The sequence below is a fragment of the Thunnus albacares genome, chromosome 6 (assembly GCF_914725855.1).
Source record: "Thunnus albacares chromosome 6, fThuAlb1.1, whole genome shotgun sequence".
NCBI classification, from domain to species: Eukaryota; Metazoa; Chordata; class Actinopteri; order Scombriformes; family Scombridae; genus Thunnus; species Thunnus albacares.
Genome location: NC_058111.1, coordinates 11,435,972 through 11,448,991, shown reverse-complemented (window position 1 = coordinate 11,448,991; position 13,020 = coordinate 11,435,972). Strand labels below are relative to the sequence as shown.

The window sequence follows — 13,020 nt, the reverse complement described above, 5'->3', positions numbered from 1 at the left end:
GATAATCAAGACTTTAATAAGAATATAAGTTGGACGACTGCTTTGATATAAAAATTTTGAGGTTGTAATAAGGAAAACCTAATATTTTTGGTCTATGGTTCTTTGAGTTGGCACTAGTAACAATAAAACAAATGTAATCCCAGTAACATGCGCATCAGTGCAGTTAGACGCACCGTATCACATCAGGATACACCACTCTCCTATATCCCAGCGTCAACATGACTATCCTCGACTACATGACACTCCAGAGAAGCAGGTTGTTTTTTTTTTTTTTACACCCTCGCTCACATCATCTTGTCTGTTGTCAGCATGTCTGCCTCAGTGGTGTTTTAGCCGTCACAGGAGTAAGCTATTGTGACAGAGCAGTATCCAGACCTCTATGAGACACATTCCCAGCAATTTAATTTTAACATTTAAAAAAAATGACATGTCATGGTGAGGAGGAGAGCTACTGCAGTAGGACATAGTGGCTCAAATTGTTGAGGAGTATTACAAAAAAGACAAATGTTTGTTCTCTTGTGTATGTACATTCCAGGGAAACAAGGGTCCTTAAATCACTGACAGCATGTCATTGCAGAGGAACAGCCCTGTTCTCCGCTCTGTGTCCTGATCTTCAAAAGATGAAGAAAAAGAGCACAATCATTACATTGCAATCTATTTCATGATTTTCTCATGTAGAAAACCACATTTTCATTGACGTTATAATCCATGTTTTTCTTGCAAAACCATATAATACGACTTCAGGAGAAAATAGTCCCGTACCTACATGTTATTCCTATCATCTAGATTTTAATTCACCGCCAGACACCAGAGAACAAAAACTGTAATCTTTGAATCAAGTTTAATTATAGCTGCAACAATGGTGTGTTCCCATTGTTTATTCGAATCTAATCTCTATCCTTTTGTCTCGGCAGGTGTGAGCAGTAACCAGGTGATTGTTCCTGAGAAAGTGAATGCGGTGCTGGGGAAGAACATCACACTGGGCTGCAGAATAGAGGTGGGCTCCAACCTCAGTCTCACACAGAGTTCCTGGGAACGTCGTCTCCCTTCAGGCACCATTACCTTGGCAGTGTTCAACCCCGAATTAGGAATCTCCATCTCTCAAGAGTACTCCAAGCGCATCTCCTTCGTCTCCCCCTCCATACGAGACGCCACCATTATCCTTCAAGGAGTCGGCTTCGCAGATGTCGGGTCGTACACCTGCAAAGTGGCGACGTTTCCTCTGGGAAATACACAAGCATCAGCCTACGTTAATGTATTAGGTAAAGTAGACCTGTGTCACTTTCATCTTCATCGTGTTGAGTGCTTCCTCGTGCTGTCTTTAATCTTACTTTTCAAAGCAGGACATCGTTGGTCGTGATTGAGCCACTAAGTGTTTGCCCAGCAGGAATAGTACTCCCTGAATCCACCTAGCTTTAAAATAACTACCTGGACAGATGCCATGTACATTTAAATCTCAGTAGGAATCTGCAGCTGTTTACGTTGCTGCGGTGTGGTCCCACTCATCTTACTCACTGCACTGTCACTCACCCTAAAAAAAAGTGCTTTGTCACTTCTTTTATATATTTTGTCAATATAATTTCTTCTTAGAAATCTTTCATCATTCCTCAGTAAGCCCCATTACATATTCATGCAAGTTGCAGACTACAGCATGTACTTGTGCAAACACATAAACAGAATGCAGAAAGTACGGACAGTCCCAATGTATTGCAATTAAGTTGCATGCAACAACAAGTTAATTGTAGGGTGTGATGCACAGTAACTCTCATGAAATTCGGTTACATTCAACCAAGCTGCATGGAAAAGTTTCATATATATATATAGCGCTATTCTTAATGGTACAATATGCAGCTATTTTCCTTTAGGTAGTGAAGGTTGTTGTCGGTCGTGCCCTCTTCATCCTCAGCCCCAGTAATTGTCGCTAAAACTTGGGCTCTGTGTTTCTCAGGCTAAGTTATCAGCATTTGTAAAGCTCTCAGGAGGAGCAATGAACAAGCAGATGGTATACTCTGCAATCTGCAGTGTAAAACGTGTATTAAAAAAATACTATACTTTGGGGTGCTTTTGGTTGCCTTTCTGTGATAAAGAAAACTTGGCCACACAGTATGTAATAAATGTAAAAAAAAAAGACTTTATTTATTGCTGATTATATGAGTGAAAAACCTTTTATTTTTGATTTCCCAGGGTATGGCATACATGATGTTATACAGTCTGTGCAGTCATGTGTACATCCATACTCTGCACTGTATGGACACAATAGCCCCTCCTCTGTGAGAGCCATGAGTGTTGAACTTTCTCTCTGGGCAGAGCATGTTTCAAGGCCTAAATGGGTGGTTAGATTGCACTCAGGCAGTGCTGAGAGGAGACTGCACTATAGGCAGTAGTTTCTCGTCTCCCCCCCAGAGACCGAAGGAGACTCTGATGACTAATGAGTGGTACATTAAGTGCTGCTGTGACAGCCACAGTGTCTGGGACCTCACAGAGTTCAATTACACCTTGCTCTCCTCTCTGAGCAGCTTCTCAGGTGTGGTTTTTTTCACACTAACACACATATATATACACACACCCATTCACAAACACATGCTTAGGCCTCCTTTACAATTCAGATGTAATTAGGGTGTGATTATAGTAGAAATGTATGTTCTGGGCAATTTGATACATGACATGTGGGAATTAGGTTATCCCATAGGGTATTTTTCTTACAATTACAAGACCTCAGCTCAGCAGATTCAAATTCCCAAGGCTGCAGTGAGAAAGTGCTTTCTCATCTCTGCTTTGTTTTGGGTTGACTCGTACCTTTTTCACAAGACTGTTTAGAGAGAGAACAAGGTGCAACAGCAGCATCCGGAAACATTCTGGAGAATATATTAATGTAAAACCAGATTTGATTAACATATTGTTCTAATATACTGAATATTGGTTATTCGGCGTGTATTTGTTTCAATTTCAGTTGTTTTTTCCAACTCATAATTCACAGTTTTGATTCATATTTATACTTTGAGATTTATGACAGAGCACTTGACTTAATTTTCATTCCTTTCAAATGAACTGAACCAAAGCAATGAACAAAGGCTCAAACCCATGAAGTCACAATACACATCATAACGATTACCAGGTGCAGTGGACATCACACTTTATAGAAACGTTGTCAATAACAGCATTACAGTTAAATCAGTATCACAAGACAATAATAAGACAATGAATAATTGAGTGGAGAAACATAATGAATGCAGATGCTTCCACACCAGTACACTGCATGGTACAATTAAGCAATCAACATCCAATCATGCTCTGTGTCATGTAGAAAAATACCGAGCAGGCCCAGCTGATTCTGATTTTGTATCAAGGTGGCAAGAGAAAAAGATCCAAGTGACTTTGAAAGAGGATTCAGTGTCGGGGCACGGATAGCAGGAGCTTGAGTCACAAAGACTGCTCGACTGGCTAGTGTTTCAATAGGAACAGAGACTAAAATGACATCTGCATCTAGATCCATGGGAAATATCTCATTAAACAGGGTCGGAAATTATGGTCGACAGTGCACATTTGATGACTTTGATTCTTGGCCATTGGTGCGATATGTAAGGTAAAACAGAAGAGCAACTCTTCCTCAGGTGACTGAGAATGTCAATGTCAGCAAGAACAGTTCGTCGACAATTGCATAGAGAGGGATATTATAGTAGGGTGGCAGTGCATAAACCCCTCATTACAAAGATGAATTCACATTCGAGAGTTCAGCGGTGCAAAAGACAGGCACTGGTCTACAGAGATGTGGAAAAAGTGATATGGTCAGATGAGTCATCCTTCACCATATGCTTGACAAGTGGGCAAGTGTATGTGTGGTGTACGCCAAGAGAACGGTACAGGCCTGAATGCTTGGCCCCTACAGCGAGGGGATCTGGTGGCTCTCTTATGCTGTGGGTGGCATTTTGCTGGCATGGTTTAGGTCCCTCCAGAGAGGGAGACGAGAAACTAGCCTAGTGATCCTTCCCTTAGGAGAAAGGGTCAATCAATACAAAGCTGTTCTGAGTGATCAACTTTATCCTTGGATGAAACATTTCTATCCTGATGGGAGTGGTCTCTCTTCCATGATGACAATGATGACAGGATGACAATGCCCCAATTCACAGGATGTTGTGGAAATTGCCTGCAAATACTTAGCACTCAAGAAACAAACACCCACAAGCATTGAGGGCTGAAGATGAATATATTATGACTATATATGGAGACATAACCTTCCAACACAGGAGTCTACCATCTCAAGGGAATGAGAGGTATAGTGATTTTTTTTTTTCATAGTTCCAAAGAACATGAGAGTCTTAAACAATTGGTTGTCCTGCTTACATAAGTCGACTAACCTCTCTGAAAAAACAAGATAAACTAGCTAAAGCTTAACCTGCTTAATTAGGAAATGGCACATAAGATAAGTACATCTTTATATAAGGCAGCGTTCAGAGTTCAACATCATGCTCTCACAAGCTCCAGCGCACACGTACAGTTTCCCGTGACAGAGACATGTAGTACAACAGTAAAGAAAAAAAGCACACAATATAGCAATAAACGATAAACCCATAATCTTTCATGTTACTTTCACAAGGGCACGAGGGCTCACTGAGTGGTTTGATTAGCGTGAAAATGATGTGAATCATAGGCTACGGCCTTCATAGTCACCAGATCTCCGGCGGCACGTCGTGGCTCAACACCTCAGTGAGACAGTTCATGTTGGTTTTTCCTTTAATTTGTCACCCGCCCGTTGTTGGCTCACAGCTTTCTTCCTTTCTTTTTCATCTGTGTGTCTGCAACTACTGATAAAAAAGGCTCAAGCATTTAAGAAACTCTTAAGGAGGAAGTGTGCGACAGTACGTTAGCCAAAAGTCCCAACCAGTAAGCAATAGGAAGGAAGCAGAGGAGAGAAGTACATGCACACTGAATGAATTAGAATGACCTTTTGTTTTATACTGCTGACAGGTTTATGGGAAATCTGCTGAACAATAATCGACTTTCTTAAAAACAAAACATAGACACACGCTCAGTTGACAAGGTTGATGTTAATGACAAACAGCACTGCTGCAGATAATTCTCCAACTACGTATGAATACAAGCATTCAAACTTCATCCTCACACTATGAACAGCTTTCTTTTTTCTTCTTATTTTGGAAAGTTGTCTGCTCATTCATGTGGCCAATAATGCAGCTCTTTTTTTTTGCTGAGTCATAAAATTGAAAAATCAGCCACACAGAGATATCAAGAGTTGCTTACTCATGAAAGCCCAAAAGAGAAGAAGAGCATCAAAGTGTTTCTGTTGTTCATTTCTCCTCTCAGTCTTCTCAAATAATGCTGTATTTTCTGCATAGAATATGACAGCAAGCTATATTCAATGTTCTACAATCTCATGTTTTACTAATTCAGCTAATGAGGCGAGCCTTAGCTAACGGTTTTCTTACTAAAAACCTGTTTTGGTGCTCGACAGCATTGAATCTTTGTTGTTTATCATCAACAGCTTTGTGCATCACAGCATCCGAAATCTATAACATAAAATGTGGCTGCTAATTCCTAAATTATCATCATACTAAAGTGACTGCTTTAAACAATAAAAACTGCCATCTTATAGGTTTTTTGTTGATATATTTCTTAGTAAAAATGTCCAAAACATGATGTCTAATCATTGAACATTCTTCATAGGGGTTCCCGCTCTGACGTCAGTGTTCAGTGTGCATATATAGAGCTGCGTGTATGTTAGCGAGAAAGGGCCAATGCAGCCAGTTTGCTGAAGGCAAATCGTTACCCTTTCCCCTAAAGCATTCCCACTCATCCACAGCGCTCCCCTCCCTTCCTGACAGCGACTCCAAATTAACACGTCTCTCTGATTTAGTCTTTCTGAAGGTTCAGCCAGCTCGCCTCCAAACATAGAGCAGCTACTGTTTATAGTCGGATGCCTGTGAGGAGGGGCAGAGAGAAGTGAGTGAAGAATGTGAGGTGGATGACTGAGGACCGCGTCCCCGCCCATGTGCTGGATACAGGAGACGCCAGGTTATTTTTGGGAGAAGGGGTGCCAGAAGTTATTTGAATTTGTAGTCGGTGCTCGGCAGGGGAGGAGGAGGGTGGCAGATGTCTTAAAGGTGATGGCCTTGTCTTGTGGATTAGATCAGTGTGTGCCTCCACGTGCCGCCTTTAAAACTGTCACCATTGCAGTAAGTGGAACAGCTGTTAGTGCTCTTTTAAGAGGGACAGAGATGTAGGAGGGAAAAAGGGAAAAAATGAACACAAGACTGAGGGAAAGGCTAGGAATGGTACAAGTAGTGGAAGCAATGATGAAAACGGAAAATCAGCTTGGTATCAGTGTCTCGTGTAACCTGTGTAGCCAGTTTACTGTGCCTTCTCTCCGACGTGGCCTTTCTCTCCCTCAACAGACTCTCTTTTGTATCTGGACCGTCCTTTATCCTCCTTTTGCTCGCTGAACTCTCCCCAAGTGTCGTTTCTGACAGGTTGTGATTATTAAACAGGCCCTCATACGTTAATAATGTAGGATAAATTGCTTTACTGCTTTGTGTCGCAGGTAGAGAGGGCTGCGTCATTTTGGCCACATCCCTCTTTCATGGATCTGTTTTGCTTCTCTGTTATGTCGAAACCTCCTATTATTCTCAGAAAGCCAGTGTAACATTACCACAGCTCTAAAGCAGAAGTGTACAGTAATTTAGCTTCTCATCTTCCAGCAACATACAGTCAAACACAAACACACCACTGTGCTGACCACCTCGGATTCTGCTTTGTTCAGGGTTTTTTCCTCCCAAAGTCATATGCATAGTTTACGCACTTATATGCTTTTGTCAGATCCATACAGTACGACCAATAGATGCTTTCTCAAATACACTATATGTTTGACAGTTAACACACAACAATAAAGAGTCTCCACTGAAATGCCTCCATATGATTGACTAGCATGCTTCATCAATTTTTAATGCATACATGTGAAATGGAAGACGTCAATCTGCTCTCTCTGGCAGTTAAGTGTACTGAGGCCACTTCCTTCAGTCCATACACTTGTCTACATGTCTGATGGACATTATTTATTCATATACGTATACAATAAGATCGATATTCATTTACTAATATTTTCTCCCCCTCTTCGCTCTCCCTCACACAGTGGAGCCAAAGGTGTTCGTGTCCGCCGGCCCCACGGCTCTGCTGGACGGCGGGAACGAGTCGCTGGTAGCCACCTGCAGAGCGGAGCAAGGCCGTCCAGCCGCTGAGGTGTTCTGGGAGACGGAGCTGAAGGGGAGAAGTGAGAACCACAGTCAGGATGAGCTCAACGGCACTACCACCGTACACGTGCGCTACTTGTGGCAGCCGCAGAGCTACGCCCAGGGGAAGACGCTCACCTGCGTGGTGCGGCACCCGGCCCTGCAAACAGAGTTCCGCATACCCTACACGCTAAATGTCCACTGTAAGTGTTGAATTATACAGTTCCTATCTTTTCTTACAACTTAAAGAATGAGGCTGGTGATGTATTTTTTTTCGTATTGTCAACAAATCTCATGAAAACAGCAAAACCAACAATGACTTGAACCTACGTGAACCTAAGTGTTGCCTGTGTCACTGAAGCCGGATGTAACTCCTTTGTGTCACAGGCCTCCATTGTTGTCCAAACAATCGACTCATAACATTAAGTGCTACCTTTCAAATTTCTATTTTATTGCTTTAGGAAAAGTAATAAAAATTGGCTTTTCATCAAGTACAGAAGAACACGTTCTGCTCAGTGTTGTTCTTTTCATAATGTAATGAAATGGAAACTTTAAAAGAGGCACTTAACAATGTTGCGAGTCCTTGGGAGGCAGAAATCACAGTCACAGTATTTTCCACTCAGAATCAGAACAAGAAAGATGTGGGTGTGTTTTGTACACTTTGTGTACATGTACTGTGGCTGTGTGACATATCTCTTCATTATGATGAACCCGGACACTGCAGTTTATTTTGAGTCAATTCCTCAAACTCCATCCTGCTGGTGTAAATACTCACTAGCACACTACGCCCGCTGTCCCCAACAAATGTACAACAAATGCAATGTTTTCTTAGGTATGAAAGTATATATTCATGCTCTGTTTTTAAAGATTTATGTCTTTAGTAGGAAGGAATGGGCTGCTTGGGGCTGAGTGCCACAGACAGAGCAGAGAAGTAATATTGAAAGACGGACAAACACATTGTTGGTTTTGGTCTTTAAGTGGGATTTGATGACAGTAAGAAAAATATAGAATATCTTATCCTTTAAACTCCAACTCAAAATGTTTCGATAGATATAAATCAAATCAAATTTTAGTCCGGGGGGATTTTGTGGTATCATCCCGTCTGTTTCACCAACTGCACCAAACTGTTTTTCACCACTTTGTATTGGGCTGCTCGACTAATTGCGTACAGTTATGCAGTATACAGAAATCACTATTGAAATTTTGAATTTCCACTGTTGTCAGTCAAGAACAGAGCAAAATAATTTAGTTCCTGAAATAACCAAGATGTATAATCATAATCACAATATCTAAGAAAATAATGATTATTAAAGCTTTAAATTGTCAGCCCTGAGAGAGGTACAGTATATCTTAGCGATATTACCCCGTGCTGATAGCTTGATTTATGAATAGCCTGCTCACTACCTCTACTCCCTCACCCATAAAAGAGCCATTTAAGACTCATCTTAATGTTATAATCATTGATGCATACTTCCCTGGCGAGTGGTACCTAGGGTTAGCCTCTGTTTGGACTGTGTGAGTGCAGGCTAATGAAGGTATTTTATGAAATATTGATCAGGCCTCAGCAGCAACACAAGTAGCAGGAGGCTGCTGGAGGGGCAGCGGATGGAGAGAGGCAGAAAAAAAAAAAAAACAAGGGTTATACAGGAGGAGAGGCTTTCCAGTTCAATAAATCATGTCAAACGCAGAGGCAAGGGATTTTAAGTGCAAAAGAAGCACAATTTCAACGTTGAACTGTATGAAAAGGGTCAGCGGACAACACGAGCAGAGGCTTCTTCCTGTGTGCAGTAATGAGTTCCTCATTTGTCCTCCAGAGAAATCAAAATGAAAAATTGGATATCTAAGTCAGTGTTTGCTGTGTTTTATTACAGTGGCATGTGTTGGGTTCATTTAGGACTCCTACTGCTTCCTTTTGTTTTTTTTTTCTTTGTCATGGTGAGGCAGTGGAGTGTATTATTGGCTGCAGTACATCTACTGTATGAGTGAGTCTGTCATTTTCTAACTTTCCACCGACCCAGGGTCATTCGTTTGTTCTCTTGGCTTGCATTCACCAGCAGATCCTGTACCCTGCCGCAGTCCTGTAAAGCCTTTGTTTTTGTCATCGCTACTGTGCTTATAATGCACACTTTGTTCCTTCTGGAAAAGCTCATTTGTCATCAGGCTGCCCTGGATCGTAATGACTGATTATTAAGCCCATAGTGTTTTACCTTGTTGCAGCAGATAAAAAAAAAATAAAACAGACTTTAAAAAAAATGTTTCTGTTCTTTGTAAATGATGCTATTTATTTTGTCAACATTTTAACTTTTTGTTTAAATTTGTTTTACAGTCGCACCGATGGTATCAATAATAGGAATTGACAAAAATTGGTATGTGGGACAAGAAAATGTGAAATTCGTCTGTGGTGCCAAAGCTAACCCACGTGCCCATCACTTCACATGGACCAGGTCAGTATCCCTCCAAAAACTACTTTGATGTGGAAAAACTCTCAGATCAAATAACCGTCTCAGAAGTTGTTGTCGTCCCGTAGCTGAGGAGAGATAGCTGCGTCGGAGACTATGTTATGATTTGAATCCATAACATGCAGTGATATCAAGTAACCACAAACACATAAAGCTAATGCAGAAGTGTTTCAAGATGCTGTTTCTCTAATGGTGACTCAACGTTGGCTCCAAAACAAACCTCACTGGATTGAAGTGATGAAGGAAAACCTCAACTTCTCACTGGAAATACAGAGTCATGTTTTTTTTTCAAAGTCTGACTCCTTTCTCTAAGGAGTTTCTTGGCTGAAATTCAGTTTGTTATTGTTTTAATTGTTAGATAATAAGGCTTGTATGGGTGGGTATCTTGATATGAAATAAAACAGCACTATTTGAACAATCCAGTCAGAGCTGCACCTTATAGGCTACCTGAGCTACATACATCTAAATATGGACTTTTTGAGTCTACGGTGGACTGAAATGCAACTTCCTGGAGATAATGAATTATTTTTTTTGTATATGATCCAGCTGTAGTCCTAACTTTTTAGAATATATAACTGGAGCTTTCTGCGTGTGCATTTGTTTTGTTGATCATCAAAATAACCAAAAGATGTACATTTTCTGAGTGACTAATGTTATCACTAATATTACATGACAGATCAGCTGCTGTTCAGTCCAGTTGCACAGATCTCAACTGTGTTTAAACAAACTTAAATGAAGCAGCGAAGAAGCGACTGTCTATAATTACCTAGAGCATAGCTTTGAAGCCTGGACACTGGAGCTGTCGAATGCACGGCTGCACCCATCGGGAAGACTCCCTGCTATAAATAAAAGATTCCAAACAGTTCATGCATCAGAGCAACACTGGCCTATTGGCAGCTCTTTGTCATCATCTTGCTTTGAAAAGGAGAAATATGGTCTCATTTGAGCTGACAGTACCAGTAAAGTCTAGAGAGCCAAGCTCTTTATTTTCTTTTGTTTTCCAGATGTTAAAACTTTGTCTTCATGTAGAAAGCTTTCATTTGACTGATGGAACTGCAGTCAGCTCGAATTATCACAGTCATGTGATCATATTATAGTCGCAACAGGCCAGCTGAACCGGCAGAGCAGTGATGTCATTGCAAGTCACGTTTGGTTTTTCAAATGATGTCTCCTACGTTACAACACAACAACGTGTATACTTTGAGGTTTTTTATGCGGCTCTTCACACTGTAATATATCGTTTTTGCACAGGTTGGATGGATTGATGCCCGAGGGTGTTGAGATCTCGAACAACACCTTTGCTTTCATTCGCCCGTTGGAGCGCAATGACTCCGGAGTTTACCGCTGCGAAGTGACGAACGACATCGGTCTCCGCAGTAAAGATGTAAAGTTCTGGGTACAAGGTACTTTTTGATTTTACCATCTGCTCACTTGTATTCATGATCTTTAATTGCTGGTTAAGTTGAATCTCCATGTTCTTCTTGACATTCGTCGGGCTTATTTGAAGTAAGATTACCCTCCCAGTATGATCACCCTCAGTTCAACACTTCTAGCAGAGTTAAGTCTCCATATAAATGTCCCTGCCCAGATCCACTTTCACACATTCCTGGCAACAGAGGAGCACGGAGTGCAGATGAAGAGTATCAGTACCAAACGTTTCCAGTATTGTGGTTTTGGAAACATTAGATCTCTCAGATAAGGAAGAGAGTGTTTACCCCTGCTGGTTCAGCAAACTATGCACCCATGTAGCCTTTTTCTTTGTTTTGTTTAAGGTCAAGTTTCACAGAGGGACATAATGAATTGTGTTCGCAGATTTGCAGAACACAGGAGTTTGAATATAACCCATAAAATGTGTTATTAAACAGTATATTTTACTCTTAAAACAGTTGGCCAGCATTCCATACAGTAAATTAAAGCTGTGGGTCTGACAGAGGACCTCCCACAATCATCCAGAGGAGGTCTCCTGACTCTGATTTGTTAAATGTTGGTTATTTATTGACATAAATCTTCAGCAGAAAACTCACAGCGTACTAAACAACTCCTGTCTGCTTCCTGTGTCTGTCCGTGCTTTGCTACTTGAGTTCATCATTGTAAAGTTAGGGTGTGGATCCTGAGAACTCGGCATCTCTTTTTATTTTCATTTTTCCTCTGCTCCTTTTAATCCTTTTCCAAACAAAGCAACTGCTGCTCTTGGACACGTTTTCGGCTAACACACACAGTTCTTGTCGTTTCTCACTGTCGAGAGGAAAGAGTTGGAGAAGCCCCAAAAAAAAGGCTGTCAGGCTCCATCTGTTTACAGGCCCGGTTTGGAATCCTGCTCCAAACGAAAGCACAGCTGACATCCTGTCCAGGAAGGAATTGCACTGAGCAATTATCTTGCCTCTCTTGTCAAATATTAAGAATTGGGCATGCGGCCTCTCGCCTCTCTTCCCCCCGTAGAGATAGCCAGGTTGAGCGCAGCTACAGTCCCTCCCCCGCCGTGACTGCTTGGTGTAGCTGTTTCACATTCCCAGTTGTCCCTGTGGCCTTGTGGTTTTTGGCTGCTCATCTCTCAGATGATCGGCTACATGTTTGCAGATGCTCATAACCTACGAGAGCTTAAAATGTCCCCCTCTAGGGTGGGATTGATAGTGACTGACGAAGGAGGTGATTGCCAGTATATCAGTTCGCTGACCTTGATCTGTCTCCATTATCCTTGATCCTTCGGGCACACACACACACAGTATATAATTGCAAGTAATTAGATTCTTAGTCGGTTACACAAATTGTGGAAATCATTATAGCTCTACAGGGATTCCGGTTTTTGATAACTAGTACCTAAAAACCTCCCGGAGATGCAGACCTCTGTTAATACGAGTCATATTGCTTTGTAGTCAGGCCTTTGATGTGTTGTTGCAGAGATCGACGAGTGGTATCAGGCTGCTCTCAGCCCCAGAGGCTGCAGGTCAGAATGGAGACACTTATCCTGACCTTGAGCTCCGCGCAAGCCCGTCTCTGGCTCTGGCTGCTATCACAAACGCCAGCCACCGGAGGACAAATCAGATGCAGGAACCTCACATCGATCACAGTGTTTCATCTTCTCACATGACTTCCCCACAGCAGGGTTTAGAAAGAAAGGGGGGGAGAGCTAATCACACTCAGTCAGATGCTCATGAGTGCATATCCTCTGTCCTTCTCTCCCTCTCTGTCTCCTCCTTTGTCTCTCTCATGCTCACACACGATGACTTTTTGCACTTAACCTCCTCCTGCCCCTCTCATTTCCCCCTTTTTGCTCTACAGCACAGTTTTAATAGATTCTTTGGTCTCACGAGAGGCATGTCTCC

At 41.8% G+C, this 13,020-nt stretch overlaps 1 protein-coding gene across 1 annotated transcript in view; it reads left to right on the top strand.

Annotated features, from left to right (window-relative positions):
* nectin3a (nectin cell adhesion molecule 3a) overlaps window positions 1–13,020 on the top strand; it is a 37,533-nt gene that overhangs the window by 20,516 nt on the left and 3,997 nt on the right. The window contains exons 3-6 of the mRNA XM_044354130.1: window positions 915–1,262; window positions 7,142–7,441; window positions 9,565–9,682; window positions 10,949–11,100. Of these exons, the coding sequence (XP_044210065.1) occupies window positions 915–1,262; window positions 7,142–7,441; window positions 9,565–9,682; window positions 10,949–11,100 (918 nt within the window). The remainder of the gene's footprint in view (window positions 1–914; window positions 1,263–7,141; window positions 7,442–9,564; window positions 9,683–10,948; window positions 11,101–13,020) is intronic.